Source organism: Sorex fumeus, unplaced genomic scaffold (assembly GCF_029834395.1).
Source record: "Sorex fumeus unplaced genomic scaffold, SorFum_2.1 ptg000008l, whole genome shotgun sequence".
In the NCBI taxonomy this organism is placed as follows: Eukaryota; Metazoa; Chordata; class Mammalia; order Eulipotyphla; family Soricidae; genus Sorex; species Sorex fumeus.
In genome coordinates, this window is record NW_026606065.1 from 11,583,604 (window position 1) to 11,602,108 (window position 18,505).

General features: G+C 38.3%; 1 protein-coding gene across 1 annotated transcript in view; it reads right to left on the bottom strand.

The window, feature by feature from the left end:
- Nucleotides 1–18,505, bottom strand: part of KCNQ5 (potassium voltage-gated channel subfamily Q member 5) — a 609,327-nt gene that overhangs the window by 207,101 nt on the left and 383,721 nt on the right. Inside the window, 1 exon segment of the mRNA XM_056109768.1 lies at nucleotides 8,058–8,148. Within this exon segment, the coding sequence (XP_055965743.1) occupies nucleotides 8,058–8,148 (91 nt within the window).

Below are 18,505 nucleotides of genomic sequence, written 5' to 3' on the forward strand. Positions count from 1 at the left end.
AAGGGTGATCTTCCTTCTCTTGCCAACTATCTTGAAAAACAATTTACTGTTGATAAGACCATCTTGCTTCTCTCACTCTCAGCTAAACGTATTTTTTCTGGAGCAGAAAAGAACACAGGAAATCAGCATCAGTGTGGGTCAGGCCGACTGTGGCTCGGTGATAGCTCTGAGGATATCTACTGAATGCTCATCAAGTTTCAAAGCAAAACTGCACAAGGCTATTCTGTGTAGATGGGATGACTTGGTTAGACACCAGCACTCTCATCAAAAATGTGGAAAGATTTTTTCCTCCTTAATTGTAGATAAAGATATGGTCTTTTCCAGGCACAATTTCACTATCTTTAACTTGAACAAGTCTTTTCTCTGATATCTGAAGAACTTTTCACAGGGTAACTTACTTACTATATTATTATCCCTTAGTTAAGATTCAGTGTAGGTGTTAAACTATTCCTGCTTTTTCTTTTCAGTCGTCAGTAGATTGATGAGGGTTGTTAGTCTCCATGAATCACTTTAAAGTTTATTTGCATTTTCCTTGATGAAAGACAAGCAAAAGAAAATAATTGCAGTTTTCGATGTTCATCGGGATATTCTGAGAACTTTCTTCAGTAAATTACAGGGATGTGATAAACATAAAGAAGCTTCGCTCATTCCTTATATTTGATTGCTTAATATCTCATACTTTGTTACTTCCATTACAAAAACAACATTTCACATCCTCAAATAGATCCTTATCCTTAGGCTGTTACCTTCCCTTACACTGTTTAGTGCCAGAGTTTTAAATGTAAAGACAATGTAATCTTCTTCCACCTCAAATACATATAATTTTATGTGCAAATCCTTCTACTTTGTGAAATTAGTAGATATGCATTTGGCTAACCTTCCTCACCACCCCCATGCTAATACTGATAGATGGGAAATGACAACAACATCCCTAATTCTTCAACATCATGTTATATAATGAGTAGTTATATAGCAATTAAAAAAAAAAGAACCCACGCTCCCACATTAGAAAAAGAAAACAAGCATGTAACTCAGATTAATTATGTATTTGTTATTAGGTTTTCAAGGGGATGCTTGACTTGCCAAAAAAGAAAAAAAATCACTACAGATTTTCTTTAAATAGTAAGCGCCACTAGTACATTTAAGATATAATTAGATCTGCCTAAATTGGATTTGTTCACATTTTAGGAGCTGATTCATTGTACAAAGAAATAGCAAACCCCATGTTTGCTTTGCTACATGAAGCAAACCCAGCAAAGATGCACATGCTCTATTGAGAAGGTGCCAAATACCCAGATGTTTGAGAAAACCTGGATCTCTGACCATGTGTTGAGTCCTTGTCCAGATGCTTAGTGCAATCCATTTGTGGCCTGGAATCTTTCTAACACAGAGTATGGGAGTGTAAATTCACTGAGACAGACTCAATTTTGCTAAGGTTGTTAATGGCATTCCTGCTGCGATGGGTGGGCAATTTTAGAAACGACCATATTCAGTGAAAACTGCAAATGATATATGTCACCTTCATTAGGTAGAGAGAGAATCTATTTTCCTTCTGCTTTCCCCCTCATTTCCTTTTGTTGTTGTGGAGGTTGTCACATAGCCATGACTGTGTCACTAAGCCACACTTCGTTACAGAGCTCGCACTTGGTTGTGGTGCTTGCCAGAGGACAGGTACTTGCTAGTGGTGCTCACGCACCCTAGACTGTAAGAGACCATAGAGTTACTGTGACACTGTGACATCGCAAAGGATCAAACTCGAAGTTTTCTATCAGCGGTCTATCATTGAGCCCTGATCTTGAGACTTTTTACAAAAATTTAAAGGTGTTGAACATTCAAATATAAAGTTAAAATGGATACTTGAAAATTAATCTGGAAGGCAAAAAGTTATTCAATACTGAGGAAATTTACTCCAACAGCACTGTTCTTGAGAAGGTGGGAATTGAGATGCTAAAAGATACAACCTCAGGATAACGAAATCAAACCAAAGCAATTTAAAACTTCCCACATACATTTAACCTGCATCAGAAGAGCTCTTTTCAGCAGAAGGATGCTACACTGAACAATGGGATCTGGGACTAAGACACAACTTTAAACCCGAAAACTAACCTCAAGACTCAGACTATTAATATCTACAAATTAGTACTTAGAATTCTTGATACAAATAACTTCTAGTTATGATGAATTCATTTGGGCTAACTTGGAACATGAATTTCCAATGAAAAAGGAAACTAACCTTATCTTAAGTAAAACGGTTGTAGGCATCTCTTGGCATATGTGTAAAGACACTTTAGATATCAGTGCTACCCTAGGTAGTGGGACCATGGTGGACATGTCAGTCTTGATTGAGAAGCAAGAGGATGCGATGTCCCCAGGCCAGCCTGGACTTACAGTCAGCCAAGCCAGTTATGGAACCTTGACTCTGTGTTATACTCCATGTATGATCTTGCACAACAAAGTCATTTGATAAGACAGGAGGAATGAAAATGCAGGTTTATTTTAATGACAAGTATTAGATCTGATAAATTAAAGTTAGTAAAAATGCTAGCTCCCTTTGTTTTGACAAATCTCCTCAACATAAAAAACAAAAAACTTTTAATTTTCCTTGGTACTTGTGCACAAAGGTTAGTTTTACGCTCCTGAGTTCATAAGTGTCATTCCAGAGCAAAGCAGAGGAAGCAACCTCGTCAGGTCTGAGGTACCTTTGTCCAGGGCTTCACTCACTAAATGGAACACTGAGAGAAAATCTTATGAACCACAGGCATTTTGCTGTCAGACTCATGTACCAAAAAACTACAGCAAATAAATCTGTGTCATTGGTCACCAAAAATAAGTGATTATTGTGAGCATACTCCGCATCCTGAAAATGTGCCACTGAATCACTTTTAGTTTGATGAACCTGTTTATAGAGATAGCTGCCAAAATTAACAGTATGGTGAGAAAATTCTTGTAAAGACACATGGTTTCCATCACAAAAAGTATATATTCTCAAATGTATTTAAAATATTTCACACTTCACCTATAGTTATATCCCTAATAGGGTCGCATAAATGAAAAAAGAATGTGGCTGATGGAGGTTTAATCCTGGCACCACACAGTCTGCAGAGCACTGCCAGGTATGACCTTGGAAGCCCTAACTGTGGTGGCCTGCTAATCCCTGGCATTGAAGAGCCGAGAAGTATCCAGTCTTGGATTCTTGTAATTTTTTTCTTCTTTTTTTGGGTCACACCCAGTGACACCCAGGGGTTATTCCTGGCTCTGCACTCAGGAATCACTCCTGGTAGTGCTCGGGGAATCATATGGGATGCTGGGAATCGAACCCGGGTTGGCTGCGTGCAAGGCAAATGCCCTACCCTCTGTGCTATCACTCCAGCCCCAGGTTCTTGTATTTTACCCATGATACAGTTGACCAAGAATTACCAAGAGGACTCCCAACCCCCAACACAACAAAAACAAACCCAAACAGGACAGTTGTGAAAAAATACAATTATTATGTATAATTTATATATAATTCTTTTAAATTGATTCTTCTGCTTTATATTTATGTTGAAAAAGAGACCAAGTCATAACTATATATTTTGAAAACATTAAAAAATAATTTCTATCACTATTTTGGTGATTTATTTGTAGACATATTCAATCTTGAGGACTCAAAATAGTCTTGTTAGAAGTTAGGATTGTGTTTTTTTATAAGTTCTGTTTTATTATAAGCTAGAGAATAAACAAATGTTGAAATCATATGAATTTCTCATATACTCGTGTTATATGCCAGACACAGTAACAACAAAGTCTCCAATGGAGACGTTACTGGGCCCGCTCGAGCAAATCGACGATCAACGGGAGGGCCTTTACCTTTACCTTTTTACCTTACTCGTGTTAAAAGAACAAAATTTTTTTAATTATTATTTTTCCCTTCCCCCCAAATATTCTATAGCTGATTGAACTTTTTATAGATTACTCACTGTGAACAGAATTAAAAGTGGACTTCTCTTCTAATGTATTAATTATTAAATAAGAAAACAAAGATATGCTTGAAGTTCTTTTGTCCAAACAGTCTTTGAAGAAAGATCGGTAAAAAACAGTAACATCATTAAAATCTTAGATCTCCAATGTCGCCTTTACATTTCTAGGGGAGCATTTTTTTTGGAGGAGCAAGGGGTTGTTTTTAGTTATTGAGTCATACCTGGCTGTATTCAAAGGCTATATCTGGCTTGGTCCTTTGAGGTGGTAAACCACCTGGTGGCACTCAGACTGAGCCTTTCATAGCAAGGCAAGTACTTTAGCCCTTTGAGTATCTTCCCTGCCCTTGGCATGTTTTCTGTTTGTTTGTTCTTGGGCCACACATCCTTGTTTAGGGCTTACTCCTAGCTCTGGATTTAGGAATTACTTGTGGTGGGTCTGGGAGAGGGGGGAACATACCAGAGAATCGAACCTGGGTCAGCTGCACACAAGGCAAGTGCCCTACCAGCTGTTAAATCACGCTGTCCCCAAGGTATGTTTTAAGAATTCACTTTGCTTTCAAACTTAACAACTTGTCATAATAGCACAAAAATAGAAAGAAAAGAAAATTCTCTAAATTCAGGCAGAAATATCTTTCTGAGAACATCAATTTGCATCACTTGATGAAATGAGACTTTCTGTTACAGCACAGATAGAACTGGAGGGGTTATGCCAAACAGATAAAGTCATAAGGAGAAAGAAAATATGAGATGATCTTACTCAGAAGTGGGATATAAGGAAACAAGGAAGGAAAACAGACAATGTCTAATGAAAATGATGACAATCAAAACAGAAATAAGATTAGCAAGGCCCGGGTGGGGAATGAGCTAAAGGGTTTGATGGACAACAGTGGTGGAATATTGACATTTTGGACGAGGATGTGGTATGGTAACATCATACTCCAAAACAGTAACATTTACTTTTGTAAACCAATGTTATGTCAATTAAAAATAATTAAAAAATATACCGATGTTGTCACCATTGCTCAGTCTTTAATTAGGGGTCATACTTTCCAGTGTGGGGGCCACCAATACCATACTAGCTGGTACTCGAGGTTGAAATGGTGGGCATCAAACCTAAGACCTTGCATATGCCAGGCATACAATCAACCATTTGAGTTATAGGCTCCCTCCCTGCTCAATCTTTTTTTTTTCAGTTTTATTAAGATATAATTTATATAAAATGTGTATAAAATTTAAGGTGTACAGTGTGACGGTTTGATATACATAGGCATTGCAAAAATGATTATCATAATAAGTTTGGTTAACATACACATCACCTCACGTAGTTATTATGTGTGTGTGTGTGTGTGTGTGTGTGTGGTCATAACTCCCAACAACTTTCAAATATATAGTAAAGGTAAAGGTAAAGGCCCTCCCGTTGATCGTCGATTTGCTCGAGCGGGCCCAGTAACGTCTCCATTGGAGACTTTGTTGTTACTGTGTCTGGCATATCAAATACTCTCGGTAGCTTGCCGGGCTCTCCGAGAGGGGCGGAGGAATCGAACTCGGGTCGGCCATGTTGGCCGCATGTAAGGCGAACGCCCTACCCGCTGTGCTAAAATTTCTGACTTAGATTTATTCCTGTTACCTAATTTGTGTTCTTAAGCTTCAAAACCTATAACTGCAGTGCAGAATTACACTACAAAATTTGTACTCACATCTCTTATTTATTCTTCCCCTTGATTATAAAAATTATAATGTACACTGTAGAAACTGGTGAAGTCAAAACCAAAAAATTTTCACTTGTAAACTTACCTCTTTAGAAAAAACTTCTATTTTATTTTGGCATATCTTCTTTCAGTCCTTATAAATGAAATATTTATAGGACATTGCAATATTTTTGATGCCATGTTGTCTTAGGGTTCAGTTCTCTTCCTTCTCCTTGGAAAGACTTTATTATGTCTAGATGGTGCGAATTTTGAATTTTAAAAAATTGAGATTTATATGATCAGATGTCTCTGTCTGTTTTTTTCATCCCTTTCCAGTAAGTTGTCACACACCATGCCCACTAACGAAAGTGCCGATATCCACTTAACAGGTAAATTTCTTTCACCTACTCTCACCCCTCCCCAGTCTGCTCCTGGTAACTTCAGCTCTGCAGTTCAAATCCAAGGGTTTTTTTTTTCATGTCCAGCTGTATGTTTTCTTTGGAGAACTGTCTATTCAAGTCTTCTGTTGATTTTTCATGGGATTATTTGGGGGTTTTGAGTGGGTTTTAAGACTTTTATATGCACACACATATTTGGATGTTAACTTCTTGTGAGATGGATGATGTAGAAAGCAAGTGCCTTTTTATGGTCTTTCCTGTGAAGAAGATTTCTAGTTTGATCAAGTCCCAATTGTTAATTTTTGGCTTTGGTTTTATTGCTGTTGGAGCTGAGTCCCCAAAGACATCACTGAAGACAATACCCTGATTGTCTATCTTTAGTACCTTGTGGTTTCAGATGTTTTGTCCAAGTCTTTGATCCATTTTGAGTTAATTTTTGACTTGATTTATATTTAAGAAACATGGGGATTATAAGACCAATGTTTTAAATTCTTGAACATGTTATAAAAATTATACACCTTTCTGTGTGTAATCCCCAATGCTTGATTTAATCATAATATAGATCATGGGTCATTCGGCAGATACAGTTTATCATGTTTCTAAGTTTAAAAACCATACTTGTATTTTCAACCTGAACCTTCTAGTTGTGGTTCTGTATATGAATCTAAAAGTCAGATGTGTATTAGACTTTTGCTTAAGATCATTTGCTGTTATTAAAGAAGTGCACTGAGCTAAAAGCCCACTTGTTACTCAAATGGAAATCTTGTAAATGGAATGGATTCCCAGTGTGCTTTTTGGTCTATCTGTTCTCTATCCTGGGTTTCCAAACAGTAACTTTAATATTAACATTATGTCACCGAGCACAGTTTATATGGAAACAAGTTGGGATAAATTTGTATCACATTCAAAAAAATGATTTTGCTGATATTAGACTAAAAGACTTGAAGTCTTGGTAACTTCAAGCATGAAGGCAACTTCAAAGGCATAGACAGAAAGAGCAGCTGACCTCTGCTCACAAAAAACGAGTGAACATTTCAGTTTCCATTTATAAGGTAAAAATAATTTTTCTTATATTAATGTTTATTGCTGTGCATAATCAATCTCTTTATTAGGGCACATTGCCAATCTCTCTCTCCTCCCTTCACACTCCCCTCCCTCTTCCATACGCCAAGTTTTACAGAAGAAATTTTATTCCAGTTTATTGTTCATTCAGACACTTCTGAGATGTCAAGTTTGATATTTTTGGACTAAATGAATGGGTCAGAATGGATGTAAATGAACCAAACTTTCAATCAAATGTGCTTTTACTATACAGTACTATAGTTTAGTTGTAATTGAATGTACCAGAGCTTAAAAGGCTTGGAATAATTCAGACTTAAATATCTTGGGGGTCTTTCCATTTTAAAATGAATTGAGCAATTTCACTGCTCAATTGAGGACTGACAAATGTAGTTGAAGACTGACAGCATAAAGGAAACGGAACAAACTGTAGAATTTCTCACCAGGTACCTCATTAGCAACTGAATTCATAACGCAGGCTGTTGGATGAAGAGAGCATGAAGGAGCCTTCTGTTTCCTTATGAGGTGTTATATTCGCATAGTTCTTGGCCACTTCAACTTAGCTACTGCCAAATTGCTGTTATTGGAAAATTCTCTCTATCCTGAAACTTTTAGCGATACAGTAAGATAGCTAAGGGATATTGATTCTTAAAATTCATAATCATAAACAAACATAACGAAAACTGTTTCCAAGAATTGACTTCTATTTATATAATTTTAACAAGACATTGCTAGGTAATATTAATCCTGAATATTTCCACATATTTCGGAGGAATCCCTAAAGTTAAAATGGAGGGCAAATGTTTTAGTGTATTTGTAAATTCTATAATTAACTCACAGTAGCTCTTTTCATAGAACTTTTAAAAACAGGGTAGAATAAACTAAGAATTAAAGACAGTTCTTAAAATACATAAAATTCATATATACTGTTTTTGCTCAGATGTTTCACTTACCAAAATCAGGAGGCAACTTGAGGCCAATTTTGTGTGCTCAGGGATAGTTGAAAACACTGACAAAATCAAGCAACCAAAGACAAGGAGGAAACTGGAAAACAACAAAAGAAGAGAAAGCTGATAAGAAATTTGCCTCATCATGGAAAAATTAATTTCTTGTCTCCAATGAATAAAACACCAGAAAATTTGGGTTGATTAAATCATAAAGCCCCAGAAGGGGACGAGCCCCTTTGAATAGCAGAATACAGTATACTCCACAGTGTGAAATGGGGTTCACTTGAAACTTTTGTTGATGAAAATAAGGTCGTGTATGTGTGGGTTGCACGTTGCATCTTAATCTCCACATCTAATAATCTGGAATTTCCCATAAGCATCCTTCCCTAAAAGGAATTGTTAAAAAGGCCCAGAACATGAATTCCTGCTCCTTTAGCCCAGAAGCACATGTTATAGCTGCTCTTCTTTCCACGAAGCTGACTCTACTTCATGTTGGGTGAGGTGAACCATCAAGTGTTAAAAGTGATTGTTACTAAACCACCAGCTCATTTTCATAGTCTAATATGGCTCATGAAATCTCATTTGTCATTATTTTACAATAGTTACAAAAACAGAAAATCAAGGCAATTCTTTCCTCTTCTACCTAAGTATTTTATTTCACTTCCTTACAGACAGGTTGCTAGAGAAATGACCCCATTGTGCTGTCTGTTCATGTGACAATGATGGGAGCAGAATCCGGGGCAGAATTCTCTCCCAGTCTTTATAACATCCAGAAGTAGGGAATTCTGCGATCTCTAAGGAAGAGTCTTATTAGCAAAAAAAGTTTCTAATAAGGACAGGCTCTGTGTTAAAGCTGGTGTTACATATTCTGAATTTTAAGACTGAAAAAGAACAGTCTTTCCAGCTATTTGTCTTCAGCCATTTTTTTTCTTTCACTCATTTTTAGGAAGTTTGTTAAAACTCTCTCTTAAAATACCAGTGTCTTTTTTCCCTAAAGTACAGCAGTCAAGTGAGGTAGAAAGTCTTGTGAGGGCAAATCAAGACTAGTAACTTCCAGGGGCTGGTAGCCACAAACTACAAATTATAGACTGGGAAACAAATTTGTATCTCTGAAGTCCATTTTTTATAAATAAAACTTTTATTGGGCATAGTCACACTCATTCATAATGTATTGTTTATGGCCATCTTTATATGATAAATTCAGAACTGAGTAACAGTGATGTAGATAGCATGGCATGAAAGGTTAAATATTTTACTCTCTGCGCCTTTAGATTAAAAAGTCTGATGACCTGGAAAGGATGCTCTACATTCCTTAATTTTATTTACTTATTTTTGGTTTGGGGGCCATGCCTGATGGTGCTCAGGGCTTATTCTGGCTCTGTGCTGGGGGCTGTTATTAAGGGACAGTATGGTATGCGGGGATCAAACCGAGATCAGCTAGGTCAAGGCAAACACCCAACTTGCTGTATGATAGCTCCAATACTTAAAAAAAGTTCTTTATATTATAACAGAACCAGAGTGACTGTTCATACTTGCTTATGCTCTGTGTGTAATAATAACTGCCATCTCAGAGGGTTTCCTATAAACTGAATCCTTCTACATGCATTATTCACATCATCCTCACAAATGGGTGGGATGGAAATACCAAGTCTCATTTTACAGATATGAAGACAGAACTAAGACCATTTTGTAACACACTCAACTCATCCTGTTGCAAAGCAGCAATAAGGTCCTATTTAACAGGCCATGACATTATTATTTATTTATTTAATTTTATTGAATCACGTGAAATAGTTACAGGCTTTCATGTTTGGGTTACAATCACACAATGATCAGACACCCATCCCTCCACCAGTGCACTTTCCCCACCACCAATATTCCCGGTATACCCCCCCATTTCCCACCCTCCCCCTGCCTCCATGGCAGGCATGATTCCCCATAATCTCTCTCTACTTCTGGGCATTATGGTTTGCGATATAGACACTGAGAGGTTATCATGTTTGATCCTTTATCCACTTTCTGTACATCTCCCATCCCGACCGATTCCTCCAGCCACTTTTTCTTAGTGATCCCTTCTCTATTCCAGCTGCCTCCTCCCCTTTGCCCCTGAGGCAGGCTTCCAGTTATGGAGCAATCTATCTTCCTACATTTCTACTATCCTTAGGTGTCAGCCTCATGTTATTTTGTTTTATACTCCACAAATGAGTGCAGTCAGTCTATGTCTGTCCCTCTCTTTCTGACTCATTTCACTTAGCATGATACTCTCCATGTCTATCCATTTATAAGCAAAGTTCATGACTTCATCTCTCCTGACAACCACATAGTACTCCATTCTACAGACATACCAAAGTTTCTTTAACCAGTCATATGTTCTAGGGCACTTGAGTTGTTTCCAGATTTTGGCTATTGTGAACAGTGCTGCAATGAACATATAGGTACAGATGTCATTTCTACTGTGATTTTTTGCATCCTCGGGATACATTCCCAGAAGTGGTATTGCAGGGTCATATGGAAGCTCAATTTCTAGTTTTTGAAGGACTGTCTATACTGTTTTTCAGAAAGGCTGGACTAGTGGGCATTCCCACCAACAGTGAAAGAGTGTCCCTTTTTACCCACATCCATGCCAACAATGGTTGCTTTTGTTCTTTTGAATGTGTGCCAGTCTCTGCAATGTGAGATGATATCTCATTGTTGTTTTGATTTACATCTCCCTGATGGCTAGCGATGTGGAGCATTTTTTTCCATGTGCCTTTTGGTCATTTGTATTTCTTTTTTTGAGGAAACTTCTGTTCATTTCTTCTCCCCATTTTTTGATGAGGTTGGATTTTTTTTCTTGAACAATTCTGCTAGTGCCTTGTATATCCTGGATATTAATACCTTAATCATATGGGTATTGGGTAAATATTCTTTCCCATTCTGTAGGCTCTTTCTGTGTTTTGGTCTCTGTTTCTGCTGCCTGCAAGAAACACATCTCAATAGTCAGAGCAAACACGGGCTCAAAGTCAAAGGCTGGAAAACAATCCTACAGGCAGACAACTCCCATAAAAAAGCTGGGGTAGCCATCCTAGTATCAGACCACATTGATTTCAGACTGAAGAAGGTCACAAGAGACAGTGGAGGCCATTTCTTATTGACCCAGGGATCTATACAACAGGAAGAACTTGCAATACTAAATATATGCACCTAATGAAGGACCAGCAAAGTACTTAAAACAACTACTCATAGTCTTGGAGAAAGACATCGATAGCAACACAGTACTAGTGGGAGACTTCAACACCGCTTTATCACCTCTTGATAGATCAACCAGACTCAAGCTTAGCCATGATGTTAATTACTAGCTATTGGGGCTAGAAAAATAATACTGCAGGTAAGGGAGCTTGCTTTGCATGTGGCTGACTGGAATTTGATTCCCAGCAACTCATGGTCCCCAGTGCACTGCTAGGAATGATTCCGAAGTGCAGAGCTAGGACAAAGCTCTGAGCACTGCCAATTGTGGCCCCCAAACAGACAAACAAAAAAACTAGCTACAATACTTTAACTCATATTTTGAATTATACTTCAAAAATTATAATATACTGGAGGTGAAAAATCAAATTGCAGTACCTTCTGCAGACCTCCTTGCCAGTCTGTAGAAAAAATGAAACTCATGGATCACTAAGGTAGTTGGGAGGATGATGTCAGAGCAAACAAGTAGGTATCTGCCATCCCCCTCCCTGCCTCTGTGAAGGGCAGTTATCTAGACAGACCCCTTGAATCACACGGTAGTAGAAAATATTTGGAAAAGTTTCCAAAAGGGGCAATTTTCATGATATGCCTAAGGTTTTTTAAATGATATTTTGGGGAGCCAAACCCAGCAATGCTCAAGAATTGTTCCTGGCTCTGCACTGAGGAGTTACTCCTGGTGGTGCTCAGGGGACATTTTATGAGATGGCACCAATTGAACCCGGGTTGGCTGCATGTAAGACTAGTACCTTACACACTGTACTATGTCTCTGACTCCCCACATGCTCACTTTTTAAGACGCCTCTAAGAGCATCCCAGTGTTAGCCTTATGATGTGTTTTTATTCAAAACAAATCATTTTTTTTCTTTTTGGGTCACACCGAGCGATGCTTAGGGGTTACTTCTGGCTCTGCACTCAGTAATTACTCCTGGCCATGCTTGGGGGACCATATGGGATGCCAGGGATTGAACCCGGGTCAGCCGCATGCAAGGCAAAAGCCCTACCTGCTGGACTATCGCTCTAGGCCCTCACATCAAATCTTTATCATGAGTTTATCTTCTAGTTCCTTCATTAATATTTTAGTACTGCTTAATTTTTGTCTTCCAGATGCTCCCTACCAGCATTTTGGTGAACTGACCCAGGTACAGTTGTTCTTAGAAGTCAGCTAGACAGATTCATTAAGAAAACTTGGGGGAGGAGGTTGGGGAAGAGATCTTAAAATGTATAAAATGGAATGGAATCATGGGATTAAAACACAAATGCAAAAAGGAAGTAGACACTATTTTAAGAAAACAGTGTTCAGATATGACTTTCAAAGAGAATTCAACCCCATTTGAATTTTCATGATTTTTAAGTATTGCTTTGATACAGTGTACAGTGCATTTGAAGGAAGTTCTTGTTAGTGAATCATGACAACTGTCTTCCACATACTGGTGAAAGTGACATAGATGACTGGAAAGCTGACACTTGCTTGGACGACATGCTGCTGAATAAGATCAAAATCTCACCATCAAAGGGAATTACTAGAACCATTCCTTTCTTCTAGCAGCTTGTATTTGCCTCACTTTCTAATCTTGGCAGTTTGTAAGATTTCCTCTATGCATATTTTTTCCATAAAAGAAGAGCATTTTCCACCTGAAATCTATCCACAAAACTATCTGCCTCCCCTGGCAAAGCACCAAAAATTAAACATGCTATTTTTAGTGTTTTAAAGAAGAGTTGGAATATTTAACTAAATAAACTGCAGGATTATACTTTTCTCCCCCATGCAATGAACCCTAATGATTGATAAAGATCCCAATAAATAAATACTATGCTGTATTCTCCATGAAATAACAAAAATATAATCATCAGCTAACAGTTTTAAAAAATGAAATGTTGCATTTTCATTTATGTGGTGAAAGGAGAAAACAAAAAAAAATCTCTTAAACACGCGGTGCTGGAAAAAGTGAATTACCGCATGAAAAATAATGGAACAGGACCATTGATGAAACATTATACAAAAATTAACTCAAAATAAATTACAAGTTTTGGGTAGTATAACCCCAAACACAACACAGAGAGAGGGAAACATAGCAGCTACACTCAGGGTTCCCAACATCAGAGATATATTTTAAGACTCAATTTCAATGACAATGGAAACAGAAAAGAACAAACAAATGAGATTAAATCAAATTAAAAAGATCTAATATCACAAAAGAAATGAGCACAAAATTAAAAAGTCATCCAAATTGGGAAAACTATATCTGTACTTCATACACTGACAAAGAGCTAATACCAAAATCAAATAAAGAATTCACACAACAACAAAGTAATCTATTCTAAAATGGAAAAAAAGACATGAAAAGACATACAGATGGCCCACAGACAGAAAAAATAAAGTTTAACATTAGTGATAATCATGGAAATGCAAACCAAAACCACAATGAGAAGTCATCACGTGCACTGGAGAATGGCGCAGTGCACAAAATGCTTAAAATAAAAAGTATTGGTGAGGATATAAAGAAAAAGAAACCTCGATAGTACACTGTTGGTGGGAATATGCATTTGCATAGCCTCTATTAGAAAGGAGATGGATATGCCTTAAAAAATCAAAATAAGAATTTTCCATGGCCCTACAATTCTTGGTATTTTATGAAACATATAAAAACACTAAGTAAAAAGTATATTTTCATTCTTTGTTTATAGTATCATTATTTACAATAGTTAAAGCATCAAATAAATCAATAGAACATCTATCAACAAATAAGTTTTATATAATGGTATATTACTCTCATTAAAAAGGTTAAATTATGCCATTAGGACAAATTGAATAGAAACAGATGATTATATTATATGAAAAAGGGAATGTAACTACCCAAGTAATGGGCTCATATGTGGACTATGAATAACTAAAGCAAATGAACTGGCAAACAAAAGTGAAACTAACTCCTAGCCTTGGGAAAAATTAAGGTGGTTGCAGGAGGGAAAACAGAGGATGGTAGTGGAAGGACTGAGCAGAGAGGTCTTTCTGGTGGTGGAACAGTAGAGAAAATTTGGTTATAGGAGCAGGAAGAATGATACACACGTAAGAGTCTGAAAATAATGCCCCTGAACTCCATAATGTTGTAAGCCAATGGTAAATTAAATTTAAAAGTTAAAGTTTACTTTTCAAATAAAAAATGATTAATAAGAGGAATCCAAAGGATAAATGAAAGAGTGGATTCTGTTGGTATGCATGTTTCTGTAGAACTATCATTAATGCAAATGAGCTAGAATAAAGCAAGAGAACCCACATACTTTCCCAGAACTTCCCTCACTACAGTTCCTGGACTTTAGTTACAAATAAAGATCATTTTCAGTCTAGTTCTCATTTCAGAATTAGGGAATCTATGGGCAGATAGAAGAATTTATTTTTATTTCTGTTTGTTTTTTGGGCCACACATGACATTCTGGCTCTGTGCTTAGAAATTACTCCTGGTGGTGCTTGGGGGACCATATGGAATGCTAGGGATGGAACCTGGGTTGGCTGTGTTCAAGGTAGGTGCCTTACCCTCTGTACTATCTCTCAGCTCAGATAGAAGGATTTCTGATGGAGTCTTTCTCTTAAGACAGAGATTATTTCCAAAAACATCACCCATAGCTAGCAGTGACTTTCTCTTTGAACTCTTCCAGAGTCCAAATCTTTCCTGGAAGTTTGAGTCAGTACAGTTCTGCATATTCTGCGAAAGGTTGGAAGACTACTTTTCCTTCTGAACCATCTCTTTAATCGGCTCCTAGTTTTGGATCCAGTTGGAGCAATAGCACAGTGGGTAGGATGTTTGCCTTGCACAGGGCCAACCTGGCCGACCCAGGTTCAATTCCTCCGCCTCTCTTGGGGAGCCCGGCAAGCTACCGAGAGTATCTTGCTGGCCTGGCAAAGCCTGGCAAGCTACCCATGACATATTCAATATGCCAAACACAGTAACAAGTGTCACAATGGAGACGTTACTGGGCCTGCTCAAGCAAATCGATGAACAACGGGAGAACAGTGACAGTGACAGCTTTGGATCACCAATACATGCGCTCCATTCTCCATGCCTTATTGGATCCATATCTGAGTTTATTATGATTTCATGCATGAAGGAACTGGCAGAGGGAACCCAGGTGCGAGGGACCCAGGACTGAGATCTCCAAGCCTGCCTGGATCGGGACCGGGCCTCCTCCACCCAGATCCCCCATCTTCCAGTAGCTAGGCATTACACCCACAAACTGCCCCCGGTGCTGTGTTATCCCATCAACGGCCAAGACCCAGGGACTATAAAACTCAGCTCTTGGAAGAGAACATCGCAGAGTCTCTGTCCCCATGCCTGGCCACACGACCTCTTATTGTCTAGTTCTCACTCTTGGAGAACCTGACAGGCAACTGAGTGTATCCTGCCTACACAGCAGAGCCTGACAAGCTCCTCGTGGCGTATTCAATATGCCAAAACCCAGTAACAATGATGGGTCTCATTCCCCTGACCCTGAAGGAGCCTCCAATGTGGCACTTGCAAAAATCTCAGGGCTAGGATGAATGGAGACATTACTGGTGCCTGCTCGAGGAAATCAATGAACAACAGGATTACAGTGATACAGTGACAGTGATATGATTTTCTTGTTAGTCCCTTTGTTTGTGTGGGTCATATCTGGTGGTGCTTCATATGGGGTGCTGGGGATCAAACCTGGGTCGATCGGATGTACGGCAAATGCTCTATCCGCTGTACTCTCGGCTCTGGTCCCTTCCTGTCTTAAGACTAAACACACCAAGCCTATTTCTTAAGTCCACTTTAAATGCACAATGTCCAGATCTCTCCCCTTCTTGTCACTGCTTTAAAAACACACCTAGTTTATTATTGCATCTCTCAAGTGGAACTTACACTATCATTATCCTTAGTCTAAATATAAGATTAGGCATTTTATCAAAATAATATGTTAGTATCTAACTTCGTTCTAAAAAATTCCAGTTAATCTTTCTATTACCAAGCTATTCGCAAAAATTTGGTTCCCAAAATGCATTGACTTGAACAAAACTGGTTTTGTTTCTTTTCCATTCCTTTCATACCAAAGGGTCACTGACAACCTGTATGCTTGAACCTCATTATATTGGTATCTCCTGGAATTGTTCTCACTAAACTGTATTATATTTTGTGTTATTTTCCTGAGGAGTGCAAAAATTCTATCTACAGCTATAGTTAGCAGCTTTTCTGTATTCCTCATGGAAGAATCACGTGAGGAATTTCTGTCAGGATTTTACTGTAAGAAAATCTAGGTTGCTTCTGGAAAGAATGATTTGTGTTTGAGCTTACAGAGATTATGACCTTTTAAGATATTTGTCTTATTGCCTTGGCCACTGGGAAGTTCAGAGGTGAATTTGTGACTTGCATTAGTAAACAGATCTTTCTGGAATGTTTGAATTCTCTATGTTCTCCAGTCATTATCTAACTTTTCAGCATTTTATTTCAGATGCAACTGTTTACAGTAGGCACTGGGAACGCAGGCATGATCTGTGTCTAATGGAGTTCTTTAGTGGGAAAACATTTTTAAATCTCTATCTGTGGAGCATCGTGACAGGCCCCGGGGCAGATAAGACCTGGCCTTGCAAAGCAGGCCAGAAGGGAAGCCTCGAAAGAGAGAGTATCTGGGCAAAGTTGGCAAGAACAGGGTGTCAGCACGGGTGTCCGGTCTTGAGCCTCACTCAACCTCCTACTCACATGCGCCCAAGACAAAGAAACTGTCATGCACGCTTAGCAGGTCAGCCTAACCGCAGCATGCCTGAGAATAGATGACTGGTTAAAGAAACTTTGGTACATCTACACAGTGGAGTACTATGTAGCTGTTAGAAAAGATGAAGGCATGAAATTTACATACAAGTGGTACTACATGGAAAGTATCATGTTAAGCGAAATCAGTCAGAAAGAGAGGGATAGACATAGAAAGATTGCATTCATCTGGGGAACATAAAGTAACAAAATAGGAGACTAACACCCAAGAATGGCCGAGATTAGTACCAGGAATTTTGCTCCATGGCTCCAGGAGGCCAGCTGCACATGCTAGGGGAAAAGGGAGCTCAGAAAGAGAAGGGAGCACCAAATAAAGGTGTTGGGAGGATCCTCCCAGGATGGGAGAAGCATGCTGAAAGTAGACTATGGACCGAACATGATTACCACTCAATGTCTCTTTTGCAAACCACAGCACCCAAAAGGAGAGAGAACAAAAGGGAAAGCCCTGACACAGAGGCAGGGTGGGGTGGGGGGATGGGGGGGTGGGAGGACCCGTGGTGGTGGGAAATGGGCACTGGTGGAGGGATGGGTACTCAATCATTGTATAATTGAAACCCAAGCACAAAGATTTGTAAGTCTACAACTGTACCTCATGGTGTTTCACTAATAAAAATGTTTACAAAAATGTGTGTATTTGGCAATAAAGTGAATAGCAATCAGCTGCTCCTGGAGGGTGTTTCTCCATGCGCCCCTCATCCTTCATCCTCTTCGCGGACTGGTGTGCAATGTGTCTGAGCACACTGGGGGAAAAGTGTTCCCCAATATATATATCTATGTGTACTTCTGTATTCTGTTAGAAGCCTTGAAATTCTTTCTCAATGATGTAGGATATTTAGTGTACACTGAGCTATGTAAATGATGAAGAGTGGTTTTTGTCTATCAGTCTCTTTATGTAACAGCAGCATCAATTTTTACCTTAAGTTGGATAATTTTTACAGTCAAATGATACCAGAGATTCAAATTTAAAGTAAATAAAACCAAATAGAGTTCTATTTCTTGAATTTCTGTACATTTTTTAATTTTTCATATTTAGTGTGTTAATTTATGTATTCCTAGCTTGAACTGTCTATTTTTTACTCGATTACAATAATCTCCAAATGTCCTACACTTGTCTTCAGAATGTTTATATATGCCCTACGGTTCATCTCTGGAGGTTTCTTTCACGCTAATAAATTCTGACTAGAGGTCTATCAGCCTACCTGAACTCGTATTCTTTAAGATTATAATGAAACACTTTCGGTGTTTTACTGAAATCAAGACATTTAATCTATTCTATTCCCTTGAATAGAAATAGGAAATTAACAGTTTAATTTTCTTGCTCTTGATGAACTTGCATTGCTTTCTAGTAATTGTAGTTGCTCTTATGGATTGATTATAAATCTTTTGTTAATATTATATCTGAAAAATTTCTAGTACTTGCTATTGAACTCATCCATATGCAAAGTGCAGAAT